Source organism: Pseudophryne corroboree, chromosome 11, assembly GCF_028390025.1.
Source record: "Pseudophryne corroboree isolate aPseCor3 chromosome 11, aPseCor3.hap2, whole genome shotgun sequence".
NCBI lineage: Eukaryota > Metazoa > Chordata > Amphibia > Anura > Myobatrachidae > Pseudophryne > Pseudophryne corroboree.
Genome location: NC_086454.1, coordinates 341710990 through 341738407, shown reverse-complemented (window position 1 = coordinate 341738407; position 27418 = coordinate 341710990). Strand labels below are relative to the sequence as shown.

General features: G+C 46.4%; 1 protein-coding gene across 1 annotated transcript in view; it reads right to left on the bottom strand.

The window, feature by feature from the left end:
* Positions 1-783: 783 nt before the first annotated feature.
* Positions 784-27418, bottom strand: part of LOC134969750 (cocaine esterase-like) — a 139821-nt gene continuing 113186 nt past the window's right edge. Inside the window, exons 7-13 of the mRNA XM_063945907.1 lie at positions 15340-15435; positions 14176-14316; positions 12914-12991; positions 10525-10672; positions 8382-8531; positions 2804-2876; positions 784-1215 (exon numbers count right to left, since the gene is read on the bottom strand). Coding sequence (XP_063801977.1) covers positions 1029-1215; positions 2804-2876; positions 8382-8531; positions 10525-10672; positions 12914-12991; positions 14176-14316; positions 15340-15435 — 873 coding nt within the window. The 3' untranslated portion in view covers positions 784-1028. The remainder of the gene's footprint in view (positions 1216-2803; positions 2877-8381; positions 8532-10524; positions 10673-12913; positions 12992-14175; positions 14317-15339; positions 15436-27418) is intronic.

Sequence of the window (27418 nt, the reverse complement as noted above, 5' to 3'; positions counted from 1 at the left end):
TTTGTGAGATCAGTGTCCCTTTATAAAGTACGGGAAGTAGGGCACTAATTTATAGTTTACAGTGGTTGCCGAAAACACTAGCACTGGCCCTGGGCTTAGTGTGAGTGTGAGTGTGTGTGTGTGTAGTGGTGGACTGTGGTGGTGGTGGACTGAGGGGGGTTGGGTGTCAGGGTAATTGAGTTCCACCACCTCTCCAGGACCACTTATTCCTCTCCATCTGTCTGCATTCACTTAGGGCATGGTGAAGACGTTTTTCTGGATACTCCCTCACAGGGAACGCCTCTTCTAATTCTGTTGCTTGTTCACCATAGTGTTCGATGTCTGAAAAAGTGTCAGAATTTTGTTTACGGCGCCCCTAGGCCAAAAGTTTCTTGATAAAATGAGAAAAAAATATAAAATTAAGTAAATTGTGTTTGTAATGATGTCACTCTTAGGTTACATTGTGTGGTGACTGACAGGATTTGCTTCTGTTTGTCCACATATGTTATGATTAGCAGCCGCCAGCACTGGTTTTGCCTATTACATTGACCATAAATGATTTGAATTGGTCCTGGACCACCAACCTGTGGCACCTCTGCAAGTTTCCTAAGGTGCCCCGGCACACAGTTTGAGAACCACTTCCATAACCTGTATGTACAGTAGACATAAAGGACCCGTATAATGTACTAACAGGAGTATAAGTAGCTTCATATCCAGTAACTAGAAATTATTCGTCTTGTTGCCCATTTACTTTGTGTTAGTGACATGAGGAGACACAAGCGAAGAAGGGAATGAAACAACGTATAAAATTTTTTTCTCTTTAATTAGTCATTTGATCATATTTCTCAGTATCAATACTTATTGTTGGATCATCAATCAAACCAAACACTTATTAGGTGTTAGTAAGAAGTTCTTCTGTTCCTGCAGCTCCGTGCATGGTGTGTTCTAGGTTATACAGAGCCCAGGACCTTCTACCTGCACGTGTTCCCCATACAGAGTACAGCTGGAGTTGGTCTTGGTCTCGTTCTCTAGGATGGTCTGGGGATCACCTACAACTCAGAATGGGCCTCCCCTGTCTTCTGCAGCTCCTGGAGTCTCTCAGGAAGGGTGGTCATCCAGAATTTGTACTTATCTGCTTTCAGCCCTGTAGCAGACGCCTGCTCTAGATTAATCTTCAGATAACCTTCGTCTTGGCCGTATGGAGGCCAGTGGGTGAGGCCCGGCCCATTGGGATTGCTGGAAAAGATCAAATCGTCGATTGTTACATATATATCAGAAGAGATCATCATCTCAGAAACTAGAATTTCACAGTCAGCCAAACAACTCTCCAGAGTCAGCTGCACTATTACAGGTCTCAGGGACCTTCTACACTTCAGGGGCGCCTGGTGGCCGAACAAGTGGCGGACTGAAGACTGAAAAAACATTCAACCCAAGGGGAAAGGAGAGTTGTACACAAGGGAAAAAGAAAAGTGTGTGTGAGTGTGTTAATGATAGATGTGCTAAATATATATTTTTTTTAAATATATCTAAACACAGCTACATGGACAATTGCTCCCCTAGCCAGTGACTAAAATCATGACCATTATATCACTAGTATATATACACAATATGATGTGTAAGTGGCCGAGTGTAGCTGCAGCTTCTCCAGCCAAATCTGGTGTCTGTTTTGAGCACTAAAATCAGTACAGTGGATCAGGAAGACCAGAGAGCAGCTGCCAGCAAGAAGAGACAGGTGTCTTACCATGGGGTGGGATAATGTGCACATAGCAAATGCCGTTCTGTCTCCTACTGGTTATACTAGGTATGAATAATTATTATGGTATGTGTAACTTATTGGTCGTTTAAGTCCACCCGTAGAGCGGGGACTTGAATTATGTAGTGGTGCTCACATCCAGAACAAAAAAACAAAAAACAAAACATTCAGCTCAGACAGACTGGGATCGTACCTTGTCTAGAGATGTGTGGGTTTGGTTTTACTCGGATTTACTCGGGGCTTGAAACGGCATCTTATTGGATCACCGATGTCACGTGTTTTGGATAGCCAATAGGCAAAACCCGAAATACCTGAGTAAAATGGAACCCGCTCATCTCAGCGCCCCATCTAACAGCTTGCTTTAATCACTGTCCCTATAGTCTGATGTGGTTGCTGTTGGGTCAGAACTAAAGTGGGATAAAGCCTGCACATCTGCTGAATGTCTCCTGGTCTTCCTTCCCTGTAACCTCTGGTTGTTTTCATGGAGGGCCATCTTAATGTATTGGCCCACTGGGCAGCTGGCCAGGGCCCCATAATTCTAGGGGCATTCGAGCAGGGTCAGGTGGTGGTTACACAATCAGAGCGGCGAGACAGCATTCTTTACCTGCCTCCCAGCCTGCAGCCAGACAGTGAGTGGCTGTCAGCATGCTGATTGGTGGATGGCTGGAGCTGTACACCAATCAGAGTGCAGACAGCCAGTCACTGTATGGAAGCATGTGGAGAGAGGACACAGGAGGGGCAAGTTATGGGTTTTTATTGATTCCCGTGCATTGCTTTGCCCATTACCTACTGTTGGTAAGACAGCCTCCTGTCCATGCAGCATCTCACCTGTGTTATACTATTATTTCATACTATGTTGATTGTGCACTTTATGTCCCTGGCCTATGTAATGGCCGCTAGTGCGCACCCGGTGATAAATGCACCATTATACTGTATCTAGATAGGGAGAAGCTGTAATTAGACCCTGGTAGAGTAAGGACCCAGGATATACAGCCCCAAGTCCGTGGCCTCAGATCTTATACCCAGATAAGTCAGACATCAGGGTGGGTGAGCAGTCAGCAGATATCTTACCCAGTGCGGGCAAAGTTGGCCCAATATTTCATCATTGTCTTACTCAGAACCTTCTCTTCTTCCTCCGCGGCACCTAGAGAAACACAATAAGAGGTTAGTACCACAGATGTGGATGTAGAACAATGAAAATGACGGGTGATGGGCACTCAGGTGACATGTAGAGTCTGCCACAGACCGTAATAAAGCAATGTATATATGACCTCCGGGCATGTATAGATCATCTGCAGGTGGAGGGCTCCATGAAACATGCTGGATTCCACAAAAGATGCTCTTACTGGGTGGGACCCATTGGCCATGTGACAGGGATTTGGAGGACTACCCGCTAGGAACAGACAACTAACAGCTACTCTGGGTTGAGGCAAATCATAGAAACATAGAATTTGACGGCAGATAAGAACCACTTTGCCCATCTAGTCTCCCCTTTTTCTTTTAACCATATTTTTATCTCAAAGCTTACTTGATCCTTATTTCTTTGTAAGGTGTCATGATCCGGGTTACTGGACGCCATTATTTACCATTCAGGTGTCTCCTGAGGCTGGCTCAGTGTCCCAGGGCCAGGTCTCAGTCATGCTGCTGACATCCTCACTTCATATCTCCTCCCTGCCTGTCCACAGACGCTGTCACAAGGAACTCCTGTAGCTATAATGGCGTTTCTAGCCCTCCGCGGTCTCTGCCACCATTGCTGCACTTCCAGTACTCTGATGGCGTATCCTGTCAGTTGCGGCCTCTGCCGCCATCATTATATACAAACAGGTCTGCATAGCGTCTCTCACCTGCTGTGGCCTCTGCTGCCAGCTCTGTGTCATGTGCGCAGGTTGGCGGCTACTGTCCTCCACGGCCGTCGCCGCCATGACTGTTATTCCTCACATGGGACTACAAGCTAGAGTTCCCTCCAAATGTTAGTATGGGCGCAGCCATGTTGGTTCTAATCACATGACGCTATTTCCACCAATCTACAGCATCGCTGAACTCTGCCTGATTGTTCATCCAATCCCTGCACGGCTGCAGGTATAAAGGGCCTGTTCCTGAACCAGGAAGTTGTCATTGCTTTGGTTGTCATTTCCAGTGTATCCTGTCTCTGCTCCTTGTGGTTGATTATTCCAGGTATTCCAGCTCCTGTGTCTTCATTCCACCAGAGACCCGCACCAATCACCACCTTGCGGTGCAGCCTGACTCTTCAGTGTTCTCATTGCTTCCTGCGTCTGGCAGTGCTCTAAAACACCAGCTTCCAGCGTCTGGCTCCTAGTGGTGTTCAGCTTCACAACACCATAGGTGCTCTGCCATCGGTTTTCTTGATACCATCGATGGTCTGTTATCTACTCTTCAATACCATCGATCTCTAGCGTCACCAGTGTCATTCAACTCTCACTCTGCTACACTGGTTCATCTGCACTTCAACAGTTCTTCATCAGGTCCGGTTCCATCCGGCAAAGCTGGCAGTCTACATACACCATCTTCTTCACAGTACATCCAGACTCTGTACAACATCTGCTGGTCAGTTCCTGCCTCCATTTCACTGTTCAGTGGATAGATGTGGGTATAAGGACTTTCCATCTCCTAACTTCCCAAGCTTGTCTTGTTGTGGATACCACACCCAAGGACATTCCATCTACTGCTGCATTTAGTGGAACTTTGTACTGTTTTTAAATCATTCTCATATCTACTACTGCAACTGCCGATGTACCACCTGAACTGTGCTAAATCAATACTCATAGGCCCTCATTCCGAGTTATTCGCTCGCAAGCTGCTTTTAGCAGCTTTGCACACGCTAAGCCGCCGCCTACTGGGAGTGAATCTTAGCTTCTTAAAATTGCGAACGAAAGATTCGCAATATTGCGAAAAGACATCTCTGTGCAGTTTCTGAGTAGCTCGAGACTTACTCGGCATCTGCGATCAGTTCAGTGCTTGTCGTTCCTGGTTTGACGTCACAAACACACCCAGCGTTCGCCCAGACACTCCTCCGTTTCTCCAGCCACTCCCGCGTTTTTTCCCACACGCCCATAAAACGGCCGGTTTCCGCCCAGAAACACCCACCTCCCGTCAATCACACTACGATCGTCTGAACGAAGAAAAAGCCGTGAGTAAAATTCCTAACTGCATAGCAAATTTACTTGGCGCAGTCGCAGTGCGAACATTGCGCATGCGCACTAAGTGGAAAACCGCTGCGATGCGATGAAATTTACCGAGCGAACAACTCGGAATGAGGGCCCTTAATTTTATCTCTGTCGTTGTGGTCACGCCTTCGGGCTTTGGTGTGCTACTCCATCTGCATGTCTAGAAGTTCTATACTGCTGCCCAGGTTTACATATACACCAACCCCTACAACCACCAGCCCTCAGTTGTGACATAAGGCTATCCTTATGTCTATCCCATGCATGTTTAAAAAGCTCTACTGTCTTAGCTTCTACCACCTCTGATGCATAGTTGCCTACCCTCCCTCATTCTGCAGGAGACTCCCTGAAACAGTAGCAATCTCCCTCACTCCCTGAATGGTCCCTCAATCTCCCTGAAAAAAAAAAAGAACTCATAGATACATTAGAGATGAGCGGGTTCGGTTTTACTCGGTTTTACTCGGTTCTCAAAACGGCATCTAATTGGCTCACGGATGTCACGTGTTTTGGATAGCCAATAAGATTCGGTTTTGAGAACCGAGTAAAACCGAGTAAAACCGAATCCGCTCATCTCTAAGATACATATACATTTAAATGGTATTATCAGTGCCATTTCCCTATATTGGTTATAAGGCACAATGATCCTTATGGCTACATGCGTTTTAAAGGTTTCTTGTGGCCACTTACAGTATATGGAATCTCTTGTAAAACACAATACACAAACAAATCCTGCAAAATATAAAAGAGTATTTTCTTCAACAAGTAGATTTTATTACCTTTGGGGCTCATTTACATTTGGAATAAGTAATTTTTATGACACGCCTCTCCGATGTAGCAGTACGCGCCCGCGCTGATAGGTGTTACTTTCACAATCTCCCTGAAATACTTTTTCAAAAAGTAGGCAAGTATGCTCTGATGGGAGGCTATTCCACTTGTCCACTACTCTTTCTGTGAAGTAATTTTTCCTCGTATTTCTCCTGAATCTCCCCCCATTTAGTCTCAGTGCATGTCCTCGTGTCCTATTGCTTCTCTTCATTTGGAGAATGTTTCCCTCCTGGACTTTGTTAAAACCCTTGATCTATTTGAAAGTTTCTATCATGTCCCCCCTTTCCCTTCTCTGCTCCAAACTATACATAGAGATTTTTTTAGTCTTTCTGGGTATGTTTTGTGATGTAGGCCATGCACCATTTTAGTTGCCCTTCTTTGTACAGTCTCTAATGTATTAATATCCTTTTGAAGATACGGCCTCCAGAATTGAACACAGTGTTCTAGATGAGGCCGTACCAATGACCTATACAGTGGCATTATTACTTCTTTCAGCTGCTGATTCCTCTCCCAATGCAGCCAAGCATCTGACTAGCCTTCCTCATTGCTTTGTTACATTGCTTACCTGTCTTTAAGTCGCCTGAAATAGTGACTCCTAGATCCCTTTCCTCCTCAGTAGTTTCCAGTATAGTGCCATTAATACTATATTTAGCCTTTGGATTTTTGAGACCTAAGTGCATGATTTCGCATTTTTGGCCATTAAACTGTAATTGCCACACTCTTGACCATTCCTATAGTCTACCTGGATCCTCAGTCATTTGTTTTACCCCACCTGGTGTGTCTACCCTGTTGCATACCTTTGTGTCTTCTGCAAAAAGGCATACTTTCCCTTTAATGCGATTTGCAGTGTCACCAATAAAGATAATAAAAAGCACTGGTCCCAGTACAGATCCCTGGTACCAAATCATTTTCACTGGCAGCATTTCCCTCCTGTGAATGCACTCCATTTACCACAACTCTTTTTTCTACCCTGCAACCAAGAATCTTATCCATTCAATAATCCTAGTATCCAATCCCAAGCTTCCAAGTTTATTTAGCAGCTTGCGATGTGCAACAGTGTCAAAAGACTTACTAAAGTCTAGATAAGCTATATCCACGGTTCCACCTTTATCCATCACTTTAGTCACACAGTCAAAAAGTCAATAAGATTTGTTTGACATGGATCTCCCCCCAGTGAATCCATGCTGTTTGGGATCCTGTCAATTGCTGGATTTGAAATAATCTACAACTCTTTCTTTTAAGAGTGTTTCCATCAATTTCCTACTACTGATGTAAGACTCACTGGTCTGTAGTTTGCCTCTTCCTTGCTTCCACTTTTGTACAGTGGGACTGCATTCGCTCTTTTCCAGTCCTCTGGAAGTACTCCTGTAGCTAATGACTGGTTGAATAATTCTGTCAATGGTGCTACCAGCACCTCTTTAAATTCTTTTGGTATCCTTGGCTGTATCCCATCTGGCCCCATAGATTTGTCCACTTTCAGCTATGAGAGTTCTGTTAGGACCTTCTCCTCTGTAACTGTACTTGTTTAATTTTAATGAATATCCCTGCAACTTAACTGTGGCCCCTTCCCCTCTCTTTCAGTAGTGAATACTGAGCAAAAATAATTATTAAGATGATCTGCTATTACATTGTCTCCCTCAACAAGACTCCCAGTGTCCGTCTTTAGTTTTATAATTCCACCTTTTGTTTTTCTCCTTTCGCTTATATACCATAAAAAAGTTTTGCCTCCTTTACCCACTGACTGGGCCATTTTCTCCTCAGCTTGTGCCTTTGCACATCTTTTTACCTTCTTAGTCTCCTTCTGTCTAACAAGATACATCTCTTTGTCTTCATTATTTTATGTCTGCTTATATTTCCTAAAAGCCATCTTTTTTTTCCCTTTCACAATATTTGCTACTTCTTTCGCAAACCACACTGGCTTCCTTTTCCTTGTGTTTTTCCGAACACGCTTGATACAAAGGTCTGTTGCCTTTAATATTGCAGGCAACAGACCTTTGTATCAAAAGAGATAGGAAAAACACCAGGAAAAGGAAGTCATTGCTCTTTGCTTCACCTTATGAAATAAGCCCCTAATGAGTGATTGTATTTATCTCACAATCTCCTGCACCGACTGATACTTCTGCTAACAGTTATTAGGATGGTCTTAGTTTTCTGCCACATTTTCCATAATGCTCCCCATCCGTATTCTGGATTAACACACAGAGATTACCATTCCATCAAATATAATCTTCCATCTGTGATGTCACCTCTGCCCCCAGCAACTGAGACATCCTCCGCCCTTCTGTGAGAACCAGAGACAGCCGATATCCCGACATGTATTGTATGGAGCATTTACCAGTCCCGTTCCATCAGATCTGCTACACTTATGTTCCAGCCGTCTCTTTATTACATTGTCTGCTCTGTAATAATGCACCCTCCTTCCTGCCTACACACCATGAGCTGCCCGCCTTGCCACACATTCCTATGCCACGCATCTGTGCCACACCTCCCAATGCTGCGCATCCCTATGCCACACATTCCTATGACGTACAATACCTACGCCTCCCATCTCTATGGTACACATCCCTATGTCACGCATTCCAATGCTATGATCACTATGCCACCCCTTTCTTAGTTCTTATCTCAGCCAGTAAGGGCATTACCTGTGAACAGCAGACCCTCTGGTAGGAAGGGTCCTCCTATCACAAAGAACAGCTCATCTCCATGGTCGGCTTTGACAAAATCTGGTTTAGAATCCTTAAAGAATGATGGACGGCGCTGGAATTCATAGAAGTAGACTGGATTCCCGGCATCTGTTGGCCAATAATCAGAAAGCATGGAGGAAATGGGTGCATTGAGAAAGCGTGGAGGAAACGGGTGCATTGAGAAAGCGTGGAGGAAACGGGTGCAATGAGAAAGCGTAGAGGAAACGGGTGCAATGAGAAAGCGTAGAGGAAACGGGTGCAATGAGAAAGCGTAGAGGAAACGGGTGCAATGAGAAAGCGTAGAGGAAACGGGTGCAATGAGAAAGCGTAGAGGAAACGGTTGCAATGAGAAAGCGTAGAGGAAACGGTTGCAATGAGAAAGCGTAGAGGAAACGGGTGCAATGAGAAAGCGTAGAGGAAACGGGTGCAATGAGAAAGCGTAGAGGAAACGGGTGCAATGAGAAAGCGTAGAGGAAACGGGTGCAATGAGAAAGCGTAGAGGAAACGGGTGCAATGAGAAAGCGTAGAGGAAACGGGTGCAATGAGAAAGCGTAGAGGAAACGGGTGCAATGAGAAAGCGTAGAGGAAACGGGTGCAATGAGAAAGCGTAGAGGAAACGGGTGCAATGAGAAAGCGTAGAGGAAACGGGTGCAATGAGAAAGCGTAGAGGAAACGGGTGCAATGAGAAAGCGTAGAGGAAACGGGTGCAATGAGAAAGCGTAGAGGAAACGGGTGCAATGAGAAAGCGTGGAGGAAACGGGTGCAATGAGAAAGCGTGGAGGAAACGGGTGCAATGAGAAAGCGTGGAGGAAACGGGTGCAATGAGAAAGCATGGAGGAAACGGGTGCAATGAGAAAGCATGGAGGAAACGGGTGCAATGAGAAAGCATGGAGGAAACGGGTGCATTGAGAAAGCATGGAGGAAACGGGTGCAATGAGAAAGCATGGAGGAAACGGGTGCATTGAGAAAGCATGGAGGAAACGGGTGCATTGAGAAAGCATAGAGGAAACGCGTGCATTGAGAAAGCATAGAGGAAACAAGTACATTGAGTAAGCATGGAGGAAATGCATGCATTGAGTAAGCATGGAGGAAACAAGTACAAGCATGGGTGGAATGGAAATGGTGTAGTAAAGTAGACTGGTCACTGGGCCTATGATGTAACATGTAACATACGCACTCAGTACCAAACATGTGCATAGATTTATCAAGCCTTGGATAGTGATAAATTGCACGGTGATAAAGCACCAACCAATCAGCCCTTAACTGTCTTTTTTCAAACACAGCCTGTAACATGGCAGTTAGGAGCCGATTAGTTGGTACTTTATCACCGTGCAATTTTATCACTCTCCAAGGCTTGATAACCTGGTCATGGTTTCCCCAGAGCTGCGTTTCCATAGGAGGGAGCATTTCTGTGCCCCATGCTGCCACCTGACCAGCTTAGGACAGGCCTAGTGCATTGCTACAGCTGGACTTGGCAGGAGAGTTGGGCTGGAAGAGTAGATGGTTTGCTTCTGGCCGGTTTCCTCCATAGCTCGCGGCTCTCCTGCACTGCACTCTGGAGGAAGCACACAGGGGAGAGTTAGGGATGGGACAATACAAGCTTAACCTCAATGTCACCATCAACACATGACCATCGGGATCAGATACCCATCGGCTGCTAAACATCAATGATTTTGTATGCAAAGCGATTTATGGAAAAATTTTGTCCATCTCTAGGAGAACGTTGCCCCTAATTGTCAGGGTTTATTTGTTGATATATAGTACATTAGTGGACCTTGTCATGGTTCCTTTTAACTGGTCTTCATGAAGGTGTAACCTCAACACCTTATTCCATAATACAGTATAACTACCTCATATGCAAGAGGAGAAAACATGGCCTAGACCAGTGATGGCTAACCTTGACACTCCAGCTGTTGTTGAACTACACATCCCAGCATGCCCTGCATCAGTTTTAGCATAGCTAAATAGCAAAACTGATGCAGGGCATGCTGGGATGTGTAGTTCAACAACAGCTGGAGTGTCAAGGTTAGCCATCACTGGCCTAGACCCAACAGAAGGTGCAGAGACAGGGGATGTGCTACGCCCTGGGTGGGCCTCATACCTCTATGATATTTGGACTTCTTAAGTGCCGGCATCACAAACATGAAGTCTCCGCACAGGTCAAAGAAGTGGCTGCGGATTACAGCGGGATCGGTGGCGTCCCCCAGGTACTCATCCAGCAGCAGAGAGGTGGAGCCGGCCAGAGGACCCTGCAACATTTACAGATATTGTCACACCATTAATCCCAGTCTCCGGTTCCAGCCATGAGGCATACACAGTGGCCGGGTCTCCTGGGGTCAGACAATGGGGACAGAGCTGGGTCACCCCCAGCCTTGCTCGCCGTGGGTAGTTGTATTACATATGTATATCAGTAGTGATGTAATAACATTTTATAAAGGACGAGACAGGAATATGACACATGTATCATATAATGGTATACACCTAGAGATGGTTAATGGGCTGAGAGCCAGTCTAATTGTTCTGTGAATGAGTAACATGTACTGACTAATTGTGACTAATTGATGGGTGTCTGAGGCACAGACTGTATATACAGAACCGTGCATTATAAAGCCTGTGTGTATTATGTTTTATATCCTGTTAAAACCTTACATCTGTTACCACTGTGACCTTGTCGACAATATTTTTTCATTGTCGACATTGTGACTGTCAAAATGGTCATAAAGAGTTTTTTGTCCCGAAAAAAGAGTACTGGGACAGAGAAGATAGCCTCTTTTTGGGGGCACTCCTTGCTTTAAGTTATTGTTTAAAATCAATTTTAATTTAATTCGTTAAAAGTAATAGTGGTAATATAACTTTATTCGAACCTTATCCTATACCCTTACTGGTTAGTAAACGTGTGATACAAATTGCTTACCCTTTTACATGTAGATCAACATGTCATCAATTTTTTCGCACATGGCTCAGGTATTCTTGTTAGAGAAAACAATGGTCTGGTATCCATAACCCGGCTTATTGCTGTTTTATTTGTACAATTTTTTTGTCTCTAGTAAATCATAATTCAGCCCTGATTGGGCCGGCAGCATTTGGCTGCCGTTTAGGGGGTGATGTCACACGCAGCCGCTGTAACCAGCACAGTGACCGGTAGCTTCCTGTCAGCGCCCAAGAGCTGCACTGCCAGGGAGCTACTTTTCAAGTACAAAAGCATCGCCGCTGTTTGATGCTTTTGTGCATGGGGGACGGGGGGGGAGGGGCCCTGACATGCGGGGCGGACTAGCCCTGTGCTGGGCGTCCCCGTGCATGTCTATATAGCTGATCGTAGATGTGTTAATTTTAGCACATCTACGATCAGGTCTGAATTAGGCCCCATGATGGAGCCAGTGCTCTCTGTGAACCTCTTCAGGTCAATTACCAAGAATAATACATGCAGCACACACAGCTCAGGATCCTACTTCTTACACATAACACGTGGAGATTACAGTGCTAGAGATGATTGGAGCGCACATGGTGGGAACAGTACATAACACGGCTATTCTGCCCCGCATGTCAGACCCTACCCCTCACCCCAACCCCCCCCCGCCCCCCCTTCCCCGCACAGGTACAAAAGCACCCCCCCCCCCCCCCCCCCCGCACAGGTACAAAAGCATCGCATGGCAGTGATGCTTTTGTACCTGGCAAGTAGCTCCCTATCTGCGCAGCTACAGCGCGCCGGCAGGGAGCTACCTGCCACGTTCCGGGTCACAGCGGCTGTGTGATGTCATGCAGCTGCCGTGGCCCATCACCCCAACGGACCAGACCACGCCCTGACAAAGGCATTCTAATGCCATTGGCACACCCCCTCCCACCCCGCGACCACCTCTGCCTGTCAATCAGGTGGAGGCGATAGCAGCCAGTTAGATGCTGATAGCATCTCACTGGCCATCCAGGGTGCGCAGGCGCAGTGCGGCCGCTGCAGGTGCGCACTCCACATCGCTGCAGTCTGAATTACCCCCTAATTCCAGTCTCTGGTGTTATACAGAAGGTAAAATTGGGAGGAGAGGAGGAACAAGGCTCGGAAGCAACACTGAGGAGTGTAGGATGGATAGCCAGAGCTCACATAGCATATTGTTTCCTCCTGACGTAGGAGATGGGTAATGTATTACACCCGACAGAGTTACAAAACTGGATTTTATACACGTATGCGACCCGGCTGAGGCCCCTTTCAGAGTGGCGTCTGGATCCGGGCGACACAGGTGCAGTGATGAGATCATCTCCAAGCGCCGACTCTTCCTATGCTGTGAACGGGTCCCGGATCATATCGACCCAGATTAGCCATTCACACAGGGTCTTACCCGGGGTCGTCCTCACTAGCAGGGTTAGATTCCTGGGTTACTAGACCTAGATGGAGCCATTTCCACTGCCAGAAATCCCAGGTTCATGTGCAATAACCATGGACCTACACATCAGTGGAAAAGGGGTATTTATGATCAGAGAACACAGCGCACAGATCTCACCAGCATGGGGATGTTCTCTAGAACTTTGCTGGCGGTTTCTCTGTCCATTCCTTCTTTAACGCCGCTGATATTCATGGCCTGGTAATAACAACACATAAAACATGTTAAAATAGATTTATTATCCACAGATACCAGTGGACACAATCCTACCTTATTCCCACATCCTCTAACAACATCCACTCTAGACTTAAGGAGTTATTCAGGTTTGTCAGCGGACCCAAAAAGTTAGCAGTTGGGCAAAACCATGTGCACTGCAGGGGGGCAGATGTAACATGTGCAGAGAGAGTTAGATCTGGGTAAGTTATATTGTTTCAGTCATGATCCGTGCCATATCTCCTTTCTGCCTCTAGGTGTCACTCTCTGCCTCATGGTCCGTCTAGCAGTTTCCACTCTGTAACCTTGCAAGGTTGATTACCTAGTTATGTGCATCTGTGGTTGCACCTGGGAAGCTGCTATTTATCCCCTGCTCACAAGCACTCCTGTGCCAGTTCATCAAGTCTATGTTTGAGGCTGCTATCTCTCAGCTCCTCGTTAATGGCCTACTGAGTAGCTGGCCTGCATTCTCCTAGTACTCAGGTAACCTGCATAGCTGACCTGCATTCACCCAGTACTCTGCTATCCTGCATAGCTGACCTGCATTCTCTCAGCTCATCGTTAATGGACTACTGAGTAGCTGGCCTGCATAGTTGGCCTGCATTCTCCCGGTACTCAGGTAACCTGTATAGCTGACCTGCATTCTACCAGTACCCTGCTATCCTGCATAGCTGACCTGCTTTGTCCCAGCTCTTCACTAATGGTCTACTCAGGGTAACTACAAGTAACAGAGTAGCTGGCCTGCATTCTCCCAGCACTCTGTTATCCTGCATGTTCACAGCTACTTGCTTACATACCTGGCCGCTTATCTGTTGATAATGCAGTTTATGCCTATGGATCCTGTTATTTTGCATTTATAAATCTATATACATCCTTTGGTCTACGTATACCTCATTTCATGTACCTCCTGCGCACGCACACACAGGAAAGCCTAGTATCCATGACAGTTTCTGTGCATGGCAAATACTGGCTGCTTTATTTTTACACTGCAATTTAGATTTCAGTTTCAACACACCTCACCCAAATCTAACTCTCTCTGCACGTGTTACATCTGCCCCACCTGCAGTGCACATGGTTTTTCCCAATTAGTAACTTTTGTGATTTGCTAACAAACCTGAATAAGCCCCTTTATCCGCAAAATAACTTATTGTACAGAGGGAGTAACGTACCATTGGAAGCATCCAACCAAACTCCTGCTCCGTCACGCCAGTCATAAACGGAACAGGGCTACTCTCCTTATCAGCCAGAATCTGTTCTACAGGCTTGGGAAAGAACGTCCCGTCTATGCTCCCAGGCAGTGGAAGGAATTGCTGCACAGATAGAAAAAGCGATAGATAGATCAGGTCAGCGGTAATCATAGGGCATCATAACACGTGTGCAGAAGGCACATACATTAGATTTGTCTGTAATCCTAGTGGTCTCGGGCAGTTACACAAAAGGAAGTGTGTGTGTGTGTGTGTGTGTGTGTGTGTGTGTATATATCCTGTTACACTTCTATTATCTTTTATTGTGAGGGTAGTTTGTTAGTTTGTGTGCTTGCTGGTAGCCCAGCATTCATGGAAAGGGAGACCAGGGAAACAGGGGAAGATGTAAACCCAATTTTGATGCAGTTCTTTTATAATAAACAATGGTTTTGTGACAGCGGCCACAGAGAGGATTCCCAAAATGATTGTACGCAGCCACAGGGACACGTGAAGCCACTGGTGGGCATCTCGGTACAGACCCAGGCGGCTGTGGCATTTGCATACTTCCGCACAGCCGCTGCGCACACATTCACTGCTGTGGCATCATTCGCGCACATCACTATTTCAGGCTCTGTGTGCAGTGACACTATTAGAGAAAAGCCACTAGTCAGGGCCTATGTGGCAGCATGTTGTGCACACAGCCTGTATATTGAGTGTATGTGGCTTGTATACCGCCATATTGTGCCCACATATACTCTCCAGCCTTCTGGAGCATACGAGAGAGACAAAGCCGTAGATTCTGCTCAAATAGACCGGTATGTGTGGAAGCCGGCTCAGCGTGTCTGTGGTCTCTGAATCACGCTGGCACCGAGTCTGTAACTATGTGACTTTCCTTCCACATCTGTATTAAAGCTGAGCCCAACGCAGAGCATCACTAGAACAGCTGTACACATATGTGCGTATAGACTACATATGAAGAACATGCTATGTTCCTCTGCAATCAGCCAATGACCCCAGGATCCCAGCTTTACCACAGGAAATGTAGGCCTGACTCAGAGCTGGCGATCTTGTGACAATATATATATAATCATTCCCTGTGTGCCCAGCGTTATACTGTGATTCAGGGTAATATGATGACATGTACAGTACCAGGCTGGAAGCTATAGCGATGATCTCCTCTTCAGTTTTTGTCATGAAACAGTCCAGTATCTTGTTCTGGTCACAGCCGGACACATTTGCAACTATCTGCAAAATGTACAATTATCCGGTTAAAAGAAGATCTGCAGTGATTCCCAATATTCACTAGTTACAGAGATTCCACATTGCATATGTTTAACACTTGAGCTCAGCTTTGAGGTGACTATAGGGTTGGCTTCCCCTGCTATAGAGCAACCTGTACCTAAACAGATAAAAACTCCCCAAATGTCCAGTAGTATACACTGCTGCACCTGTGTATAATGACTACATGTATATACTGATGCCCCGTGTATAACGCCCACATGTATATATACTGCTGCCCCAGTGTATAATGCCCACATGGATATACTGCTGCACCTGTGTATAATGACCACATGTATATACTGCTGCTGCCCCGTGTATAATATACACATGTATATGTACCGCTGCTGCCCCATGTAATATCCACATGTATATACTGCTGCACCTGTGTATAATGACCACATGTATATACTGCTGCTGCCCCGTGTATAATATACACATTTATATGTACCGCTGCTGCCCCGTGTATTATATCCACATGTATATACTGCTGCACCTGTGTATAATGCCCACATGTATATGTACCGCTGCTGCCCTGTATATAATATCCACATGTATATACTGCTGCACCTGTGTATAATTTCCATGTGTATATGTACCACTGCACCTGTGTATAATACCCACACGAACCCTTTGGCTCATATATTATGTGTAAATCTGTCTCTGGTACTAGCCAGTGCCTCCTGAGCCATTTACCTCACTGCACGTCCCTGCCAAGATGGGCGTCTATAGTGTATGTGCACATGCACTGCTACATATTATTTACTGTATGAATGACATGGTGGAGAACGGCTGTCCTGCTCTTAGATTCAGAAACTTGCACCTTCACCATGCAATACCGCTGTTCCAGAATCCTGCACCGCTACCTGAAAGTAAGGGACCGTCACTGGCTGCTGAGCCGTCTACACCCTGCTCCACTACAGACCCTGCTTCATCCAACCAAGCAGTGTAACCAGGAGTACCATCACTTCGGTAATAAACCACATTGTCTGGTTAGTGGTTAAGCCCCTGGACTGGTTCTTGCCAAAATTACAAGCCACTGACAGTGGCTTGTGTGTACAGTACTCTGCTCAACACCAAACTGCAAACACATTCCCAACAGGTTATGGTCCCAGACACAGAAGAGTGAAAGTGTCACTAGGTATCCAGGCACACTGCATGAAAGCACCAAGAGTGCATAACTGTAACAGGCACCCAGGACACTTAACGGTCTATTTACTAAGCATTGGAGAGAGATAAAGTACCAGACGATCAGCTTCTAACTGCAATGTTACAGAGTGTGCTCGAAAAATTACAGCTAGGAGCGGATTACTGGTACTTTATCTTTCCCTAAGGCTCAGAAAATAGACCCCTAAAATACAGAAGGGGCACCTCAATATACTAATGGGAGAAGAATCACCAAAGCATTCTGTATACAGAAGCAGTGGGAAGTTTGTGATGGACACCAGACCAGCGCTGAGCCACCATCTTGGACACATGTAAAAGATATTCATGAAGCAGTGAAAAGAGTGGAGAAGTTACCCATGACAACTAATCACCTGTTACATATAATTTTATAGAATGCACTTGACAGATGCTACTTAAAAGCCGATTGGTTGCCATGGGCAACTTCTCCACTCTTTCACTGCTTCATGAATAGACCCCAGAGAGGACTGCAGCAGCACAAAAAGAAGCAAAGTGTGTTTTAATCTAAAAGGTGTCACAGCAAACACATTTACAATACCAGATCTGCAGAGTAATGGCTGTAAGGAACACACACAGGAATTACATCTATAAATGGTGTTAATTGAACTTATATGTGCGGAGAACTACACTACATGGCAATTTGATACAGTAATTCAACTTAGGTGGAAAACAGTGCAAAGTTAACAATAGACACAGTTAGAGCAAAGCTATTACAGTTTTAGAAACATGATAGCCACTGAAATGATTCTTGGTATATTGATTCAGGTGCAACAAGACATTAAGCTGCAATGAGGAGTGGTTTACCAAGATAAATGAGTGTGACTATCGCAATCAAAGGAATTGGCAATCAAACATTGACAGCCACAAAAGTTGGGACAGTTAAAGTTTTCATGAGAATTAGATCAATGATAATAGTTACACAAATCCAAAATGTATTCTATGTACCAGTGATGGGAACAAATATCCCCATCAGTGTCCTACAGCAAAGAGGTTCAATTTGACAAAGGAAAGAGCATTGGGAGAAACAGAAGTGGGACAATCATCGATACAAGGCACAAGTCTTCATCAGTTGCTAAGCAATGATGACAAATGAGTCACAGTCTTTGGAACTCAGAAAGAGAAGATTTGGTCACCTTGGATATGACCATGTTCAGAAGCTGCAGAACAGGATAGTTACAGGAATGTCAGGTGACTAACACCGAGATATCTGCATGTGGAAGCTGCATATTTGGGAAACAGAGCCATCAACCGTTTCCAAAGTCAACCAAAAGAGCTACAGCACCACTTGAAATATTACATTCAGACGTTTGAGGACCAGTGGAAATAAAGTCTGTCAATTGATACAGATCCTTTGTGACATTTATTGATGACTGCACGAGAAAAGCACACTTACAGTACTATATACTTCATAAAGGAGACATCTGAAGTAGAGATGAGCGGGTTCGGTTTCTCTGAATCCGAACCCGCCCGAACTTCATGGTTTTTTTCACGGGTCCGAGCAGACTCGGATCCTCCCGCCTTGCTCGGTTAACCCGAGCGCGCCCGAACGTCATCATGACGCTGTCGGATTCTCGCGAGACTCGGATTCTATATAAGGAGCCGCGCGTCGCCGCCATTTTCACACGTGCATTGAGATTGATAGGGAGAGGACGTGGCTGGCGTCCTCTCCATTTAGATTAGAAGAGAGAGAGAGAGAGAGATTGACCTGATTTACTGGAGCTTAGGAGTACTGTAGAAGTGTAGAGAGTGCAGAGTTTACTAGTGACTGACCACAGTGACCACCAGACAGTGCAGTTTTATTTAATATATCCGTTCTCTGCCTGAAAAAAACGATACACACAGTGACTCAGTCACATACCATATCTGTGTGCACTGCTCAGCCCAGTGTGCTGCATCATCTATGTATATATATCTGACTGTGCTCAGCTCACACAGCTTATAATTGTGGGGGAGACTGGGGAGCACTGCAGTGCCAGTTATAGGTTATAGCAGGAGCCAGGAGTACATATTATATTAAAATTAAACAGTGCACACTTTTGCTGCAGGAGTGCCACTGCCAGTGTGACTGACCAGTGACCTGACCACACTGACCACCAGTATAGTTAGTAGTATACTATATTGTGATTGCCTGAAAAAGTTAAACACTCGTCGTGTGACTTCACTTGTGTGGTGTTTTTTTTTTTATTCTATAAAAAACTCATTCTGCTGACAGACAGTGTCCAGCAGGTCCGTCATTATATAATATATACCTGTCCGGCTGCAGTAGTGATATATATATATTTTTTATATCATTATTTATCATCCAGTCGCAGCAGACACAGTACGGTAGTTCACGGCTGTAGCTACCTCTGTGTCGGCACTCGGCAGTCCATCCATAATTGTATACCACCTACCAGTGTTTTTTTTTTTCTTTCTTCTTTATACATACATACTACTACATCTCTTTATCAACCAGTCTATATTAGCAGCAGACAGTACAGTACGGTAGTCCACGGCTGTAGCTACCTCTGTGTCGGCACTCGGCAGTCCGTCCATAATTGTATACCACCTACCCGTGGTTTTTTTTTCTTTCTTCTTTATACATACATACTACTACATCTCTTTATCAACCAGTCTATATTAGCAGCAGACACAGTACAGTACGGTAGTTCACGGCTGTAGCTACCTCTGTGTCGGCACTCGGCAGTCCGTCCATAATTGTATACCACCTACCCGAGGTTTTTTTTTCTTTCTTCTTTATACATACATACATACTACTACATCTCTTTATCAACCAGTCTATATTAGCAGCAGACACAGTACAGTACGGTACGGTAGTCCACGGCTGTAGCTACCTCTGTGTCGGCACTCGGCAGTCCGTCCATAATTGTATACCACCTACCCGTGGTTTTTTTTTCTTTCTTCTTTATACATACATACTACTACATCTCCTTATCAACCAGTCTATATTAGCAGCAGACACAGTACAGTACGGTAGTTCACGGCTGTAGCTACCTCTGTGTCGGCACTCGGCAGTCCGTCCATAATTGTATACTAGTATCCATCCATCTCCATTGTTTACCTGAGGTGCCTTTTAGTTGTGCCTATTAAAATATGGAGAACAAAAATGTTGAGGTTCCAAAATTAGGGAAAGATCAAGATCCACTTCCACCTCGTGCTGAAGCTGCTGCCACTAGTCATGGCCGAGACGATGAAATGCCAGCAACGTCGTCTGCCAAGGCCGATGCCCAATGTCATAGTACAGAGCATGTCAAATCCAAAACACCAAATATCAGTAAAAAAAGGACTCCAAAACCTAAAGTAAAATTGTCGGAGGAGAAGCGTAAACTTGCCAATATGCCATTTACCACACGGAGTGGCAAGGAACGGCTGAGGCCCTGGCCTATGTTCATGGCTAGTGGTTCAGCTTCACATGAGGATGGAGGCACTCAGCCTCTCGCTAGAAAAATGAAAAGACTCAAGCTGGCAAAAGCAGTAGCACCGCAAAGAACTGTGCGTTCTTCGAAATCCCAAATCCACAAGGAGAGTCCAATTGTGTCGGTTGCGATGCCTGACCTTCCCAACACTGGACGTGAAGAGCATGCGCCTTCCACCATTTGCACGCCCCCTGCAAGTGCTGGAAGGAGCACCCGCAGTCCAGTTCCTGATAGTCAGATTGAAGATGTCAGTGTTGAAGTACACCAGGATGAGGAGGATATGGGTGTTGCTGGCGCTGGGGAGGAAATTGACCAGGAGGATTCTGATGGTGAGGTGGTTTGTTTAAGTCAGGCACCCGGGGAGACACCTGTTGTCCGTGGGAGGAATATGGCCGTTGACATGCCTGGTGAAAATACCAAAAAAATCAGCTCTTCAGTGTGGAGGTATTTCAACAGAAATGCGGACAACAGGTGTCAAGCCGTGTGTTCCCTTTGTCAAGCTGTAATAAGTAGGGGTAAGGACGTTAACCACCTCGGAACATCCTCCCTTATACGTCACCTGCAGCGCATTCATAATAAGTCAGTGACAAGTTCAAAAACTTTGGGTGACAGCGGAAGCAGTCCACTGACCAGTAAATCCCTTCCTCTTGTAACCAAGCTCACGCAAACCACCCCACCAACTCCCTCAGTGTCAATTTCCTCCTTCCCCAGAAATGCCAATAGTCCTGCAGGCCATGTCACTGGCAATTCTGACGATTCCTCTCCTGCCTGGGATTCCTCCGATGCATCCTTGCGTGTAACGCCTACTGCTGCTGGCGCTGCTGTTGTTGCTGCTGGGAGTCGATGGTCATCCCAGAGGGGAAGTCGTAAGACCACTTTTACTACTTCCACCAAGCAATTGACTGTCCAACAGTCCTTTGCGAGGAAGATGAAATATCACAGCAGTCATCCTACTGCAAAGCGGATAACTGAGGCCTTGGCATCCTGGGTGGTGAGAAACGTGGTTCCGGTATCCATCATTACTGCAGAGCCAACTAGAGACTTGTTGGAGGTACTGTGTCCCCGGTACCAAATACCATCTAGGTTCCATTTCTCTAGGCAGGCGATACCGAAAATGTACACAGACCTCAGAAAAAGAGTCACCAGTGTCCTAAAAAAAATGCAGCTGTAACCAATGTCCACTTAACCACGGACATGTGGACAAGTGGAGCAGGGCAGGGTCAGGACTATATGACTGTGACAGCCCACTGGGTAGATGTATGGACTCCCGCCGCAAGAACAGCAGCGGCGGCACCAGTAGCAGCATCTCGCAAACGCCAACTCTTTCCTAGGCAGGCTACGCTTTGTATCACCGCTTTCCAGAATACGCACACAGCTGAAAACCTCTTACGGCAACTGAGGAAGATCATCGCGGAATGGCTTACCCCAATTGGACTCTCCTGTGGATTTGTGGCATCGGACAACGCCAGCAATATTGTGTGTGCATTAAATATGGGCAAATTCCAGCACGTCCCATGTTTTGCACGGGTCTGGGACTCAGGGTCGACAGCACAAATGTCGACACACTTTAGTTCGACGCCAATTGGTCGACACACATTAGGTCGACAGGGTCAAAAGGTCGACAGGGTCAAAAGGTCGACAGGAACAAGGTCGACATGGAAAAAGGTCGACATGAGTTTTTTATGTTTTTTTGGTGTCGTTTTCTTCGTAGAGTGACCGGGAACCCCAATTAGTGCACCGCTTCGCTCGCCATGCTTCGGGCATGGTGCCTTCGCTCCGCTACCGCTTCGCTCGGCACACTTTACCGTTCCAATCGTAGTCCACGTGGATCGTTAAGTATGAAAAGGTTCAAAAAAAGAAAAAAATCGTGAAAAACTCATGTCGACCTTTTTCCATGTCGACCTTGTTCCTGTCGACCTTTTGACCCTGTTGACCCTGTCGACCTAATGTGTGTCGACCAATTGGCGTCGACCTAAAGTGTGTCGACCTTTGTGCTGTCGACCTGGAGTCCGGATACCGTTTTGCACATACCTTGAATTTGGTGGTGCAGAATTATTTAAAAAACTACAGGGGCGTGCAAGAGATGCTGTCGGTGGCCAGAAGAATTGCGGGACACTTTCGGCGTACAGGCACCACGTACAGAAGACTGGAGCACCACCAAAAACTACTGAACCTGCCCTGCCATCATCTGAAGCAAGAAGTGGTAACGAGGTGGAATTCAACCCTCTATATGCTTCAGAGGTTGGAGGAGCAGCAAAAGGCCATTCAAGCCTATACAATTGAGCACGATATAGGAGGTGGAATGCACCTGTCTCAAGCGCAGTGGAGAATGATTTCAACGTTGTGCAAGGTTCTGCTGCCCTTTGAACTTGCCACACGTGAAGTCAGTTCAGACACTGCCAGCCTGAGTCAGGTCATTCCCCTCATCAGGCTTTTGCAGAAGAAGCTGGAGGCATTGAAGGAGGAGCTAAAAGGGAGCGATTCCGCTAGGCATGTGGGACTTGTGGATGGAGCCCTTAATTCGCTTAACAAGGATTCACGGGTGGTCAATCTGTTGAAATCAGAGCACTACATTTTGGCCACCATGCTCGATCCTAGATTTAAAGCCTACCTTGGATCTCTCTTTCCGGCAGACACAAGTCTGCTGGGGTTGAAAGACCTGCTGGTGACAAAATTGTCAAGTCAAGCGGAACGCGACCTGTCAACATCTCCTCCTTCACATTCTCCCGCAACTGGGGGTGCGAGGAAAAGGCTCAGAATTCCGAGCCCACCCGCTGGCGGTGATGCAGGGCAGTCTGGAGCGACTGCTGATGCTGACATCTGGTCCGGACTGAAGGACCTGACAACGATTACGGACATGTCGTCTACTGTCACTGCATATGATTCTCTCACCATTGAAAGAATGGTGGAGGATTATATGAGTGACCGCATCCAAGTAGGCACGTCACACAGTCCATACTTATACTGGCAGGAAAAAGAGGCAATTTGGAGGCCATTGCACAAACTGGCTTTATTCTACCTAAGTTGCCCTCCCACAAGTGTGTACTCCGAAAGAGTGTTTAGTGCCGCCGCTCACCTTGTCAGCAATCGGCGTACGAGGTTACATCCAGAAAATGTGGAGAAGATGATGTTCATTAAAATGAATTATAATCAATTCCTCCGCGGAGACATTGACCAGCAGCAATTGCCTCCACAAAGTACACAGGGAGCTGAGATGGTGGATTCCAGTGGGGACGAATTGATAATCTGTGAGGAGGGGGATGTACACGGTGATATATCGGAGGATGAAGATGAGGTGGACATCTTGCCTCTGTAGAGCCAGTTTGTGCAAGGAGAGATTAATTGCTTCTTTTTTGGGGGGGGTCCAAACCAACCCGTCATATCAGTCACAGTCGTGTGGCAGACCCTGTCACTGAAATGATGGGTTGGTTAAAGTGTGCATGTCCTGTTTTGTTTATACAACATAAGGGTGGGTGGGAGGGCCCAAGGACAATTCCATCTTGCACCTCTTTTTTCTTTTATTTTTCTTTGCGTCATGTGCTGTTTGGGGAGGGTTTTTTGGAAGGGACATCCTGCGTGACACTGCAGTGCCACTCCTAAATGGGCCCGGTGTTTGTGTCGGCCACTAGGGTCGCTTATCTTACTCACACAGTCAGCTACCTCATTGCGCCTCTTTTTTTCTTTGCGTCATGTGCTGTTTGGGGAGGGTTTTTTGGAAGGGACATCCTGCGTGACACTGCAGTGCCACTCCTAAATGGGCCCGGTGTTTGTGTCGGCCACTAGGGTCGCTAATCTTACTCACACAGCTACCTCATTGCGCCTCTTTTTTTCTTTGCGTCATGTGCTGTTTGGGGAGGGTTTTTTGGAAGGGACATCCTGCGTGACACTGCAGTGCCACTCCTAGATGGGCCAGGTGTTTGTGTCGGCCACTAGGGTCGCTTAGCTTAGTCATCCAGCGACCTCGGTGCAAATTTTAGGACTAAAAATAATATTGTGAGGTGTGAGGTATTCAGAATAGACTGAAAATGAGTGGAAATTATGGTTTTTGAGGTTAATAATAATATGGGATCAAAATGACCCCCAAATTCTATGATTTAAGCTGTTTTTTAGGGTTTTTTGAAAAAAACACCCGAATCCAAAACACACCCGAATCCGACAAAAAAAATTTGGTGAGGTTTTGCCAAAACGCGGTCGAACCCAAAACACGGCCGCGGAACCGAACCCAAAACCAAAACCCGAAAAATTTCAGGCGCTCATCACTAATCTGAAGTGGCAAAGATTGCAGACTACAAGAGACTTGGTCAAAACCAAACAGGCTATAAGACTCAAAGTTCTGAGCTCTAATAACGGTGGAGAGTAACTCAAGAGAGATGTGGAACGATTCATGAGAAAATAGGATTTTAATTACCTACCAGTAAATCCTTTTCTTGTAGTCCGTAGAGGATGTTGGGGTCCACATTTGTACCATGGGGTATAGATGGGTCCACTAGGAGCCACTGGCACTTTAATAGTTTGAGAGTGTGGGCTGGCTCCTCCCTTTATGCCCCTCCTACCAGACTCGGTCTAGAAACTGTGCCCAAGGAGACAGTCATCTTTGAGAGAAGGATTACACAGACAGTCGCGAGATTCACACCAGCTCACACACAAGGCAAACCAAGCTAACAAGCTTGAAACTCAGCAACAGCTGAAAAAATAAGAATTTACTCACCGGTAATTCTATTTCTCGTAGTCCGTAGTGGATGCTGGGAACTCCGTAAGGACCATGGGGAATAGCGGGCTCCGAAGGAGGCTGGGCACTCTAGAAAGATCTTAGACTACCTGGTGTGCACTGGCTCCTCCCACTATGACCCTCCTCCAAGCCTCAGTTAGGTACTGTGCCCGGACGAGCGTACACAATAAGGAAGGATTTTGAATCCCGGGTAAGACTCATACCAGTCACACCAATCACACCGTACAACTCGTGATAGTATACCCAGTTAACAGTATGAAACAACTGAGCCTCTCAACAGATGGCTCAACAATAACCCGATTTAGTTAACAATAACTATGTACAAGTATTGCAGATAAACCGCACTTGGGATGGGCGCCCAGCATCCACTACGGACTACGAGAAATAGAATTACCGATGAGTAAATTCTTATTTTCTCCGACGTCCTAGTGGATGCTGGGAACTCCGTAAGGACCATGGGGATTATACCAAAGCTCCCAAACGGGCGGGAGAGTGCGGATGACTCTGCAGCACCGAATGAGAGAACTCCAGGTCCTCCTCAGCCAGGGTATCAAATTTGTAGAATTTTGCAAACGTGTTTGCCCCTGACCAAGTAGCAGCTCGGCAAAGTTGTAAAGCCGAGACCCCTCGGGCAGCCGCCCAAGATGAGCCCACCTTCCTTGTGGAATGGGCATTGACAGATTTTGGCTGTGGCAGGCCTGCCACAGAATGCGCAAGTTGGATTGTACTGGAAATCCAACGAGCAATAGTCTGCTTAGAAGCAGGAGCACCCAACTTGTTGGGTGCATATAGGATAAACAGCGAGTCAGATTTTCTGACTCTAGCCGTCCTGGAAACATATATTTTCAGGGCCCTGACCACGTCTAACAACTTGGAGTCCTCCAAGTCTCTAGTAGCCGCAGGCACCACAATAGGTTGGTTCAGGTGAAACGCTGACACCACCTTAGGAAGAAACTGGGGACGAGTCCTTAATTCTGCCCTATCCATATGGAAAATCAGATAAGGGCTTTTACAAGACAAAGCCGCCAATTCTGATACACGCCTGGCAGAAGCCAAGGCCAATAACATGACCACCTTCCACGTGAGATATTTCAGATCCCCGGTTTTTAGTGGTTCAAACCAATGTGATTTTAAGAAATTCAACACCACATTGAGATCCCAAGGTGCCACCGGGGGCACAAACGGGGGCTGAATATGCAGCACTCCTTTTACAAATGTCTGAACTTCAGGTACTGAAGCTAGTTCTTTTTGAAAGAAAATCGACAGAGCCGAGATCTGTACCTTAATGGAGCCTAGTTTTAGGCCCATATTCACTCCTGCTTGCAGGAAATGCAGAAATCGACCTAGTTGAACTTCCTCTGTTGGGGCCTTTTCGGCCTCACACCATGCAACATACTTCCGCCATATGCGGTGATAATGATTTGCTGTAACTTCTTTCCTGGCTTTAATAAGCGTAGGAATGACTGCCTCCGGAATGCCCTTTTCCTTCAGGATCCGGCGTTCAACCGCCATGCCGTCAAACGCAGCCGCGGTAAGTCTTGGAACAGACAGGGCCCCTGCTGGAGCAGGTCTTGTCTTAATGGTAGAGGCCACGGGTCCTCTGAGATCATCTCTTGAAGTTCCGGGTACCATGTTCTTCTTGGCCAATCCGGAACCACGAGAATTGTGTTTACCCTTCGCCTTCTTATTATTCTCAATACCTTTGGTATGAGAGGCAGCGGAGGAAACACATACACTGACTGGTACACCCACGGCGTTACCAGAGCGTCTACAGCTATTGCTTGATGGACCCTTGACCTGGCGCAATACCTGTCTAGCTTTTTGTTTAGACGGGACGCAATCATGTCCACCTGTGGACGACACCACTGATGAACAATCATTTGGAAGACTTCTGGATGAAGTCCCCACTCTCCCGGGTGGAGGTCGTGTCTGCTGAGAAAGTCTGCTTCCCAGTTGTCCACTCCCGGAATGAACACTGCTGACAGTGCTGGTACATGATTTTCCGCCCATCGGAGAATCCTTGTGGCTTCCGCCATTGCCATCCTGCTTCTTGTGCCGCCCTGACGATTCACATGGGCGACTGCCGTGATGTTGTCTGACTGGATCAGCACCGGCTGGTGTAGAAGCAGGGATTTTGCTTGACTGAGGGCATTGTTGATGGCCCTTAGTTCCAGAATATTTATGTGAAGGGAAGTCTCCTGACTTGACCATAGTCCTTGGAAATTTCTTCCCCGGGTGACTGCTCCCCAGCCTCGAAGGCTGGCATCCGTGGTCACCAGGACCCAGTCCTGTATGCCAAACCTGCGGTCCTCCAGGAGATGAGCACTCTGTAGCCACCACAGAAGAGACACCCTGGTTCTGGGAGACAGGGTTATCAAGCGATGCATCTGAAGATGCGATCCGGACCACTTGTCTAACAGGCCCCATTGAAAAATTCTGGCATGGAACCTGCCGAATGGAATTGCTTCGTAAGAAGCTACCATTTTTCCCAGGACTCGCGTACAGTGATGCACCGATACCTGTTTCGGTTTCAGGAGGTCCCTGACTAGAGAAGACAACTCCCTGGCTTTCTCCTCCGGGAGAAACACTTTTTTTTGGATCGTGTCCAGAATCATCCCCA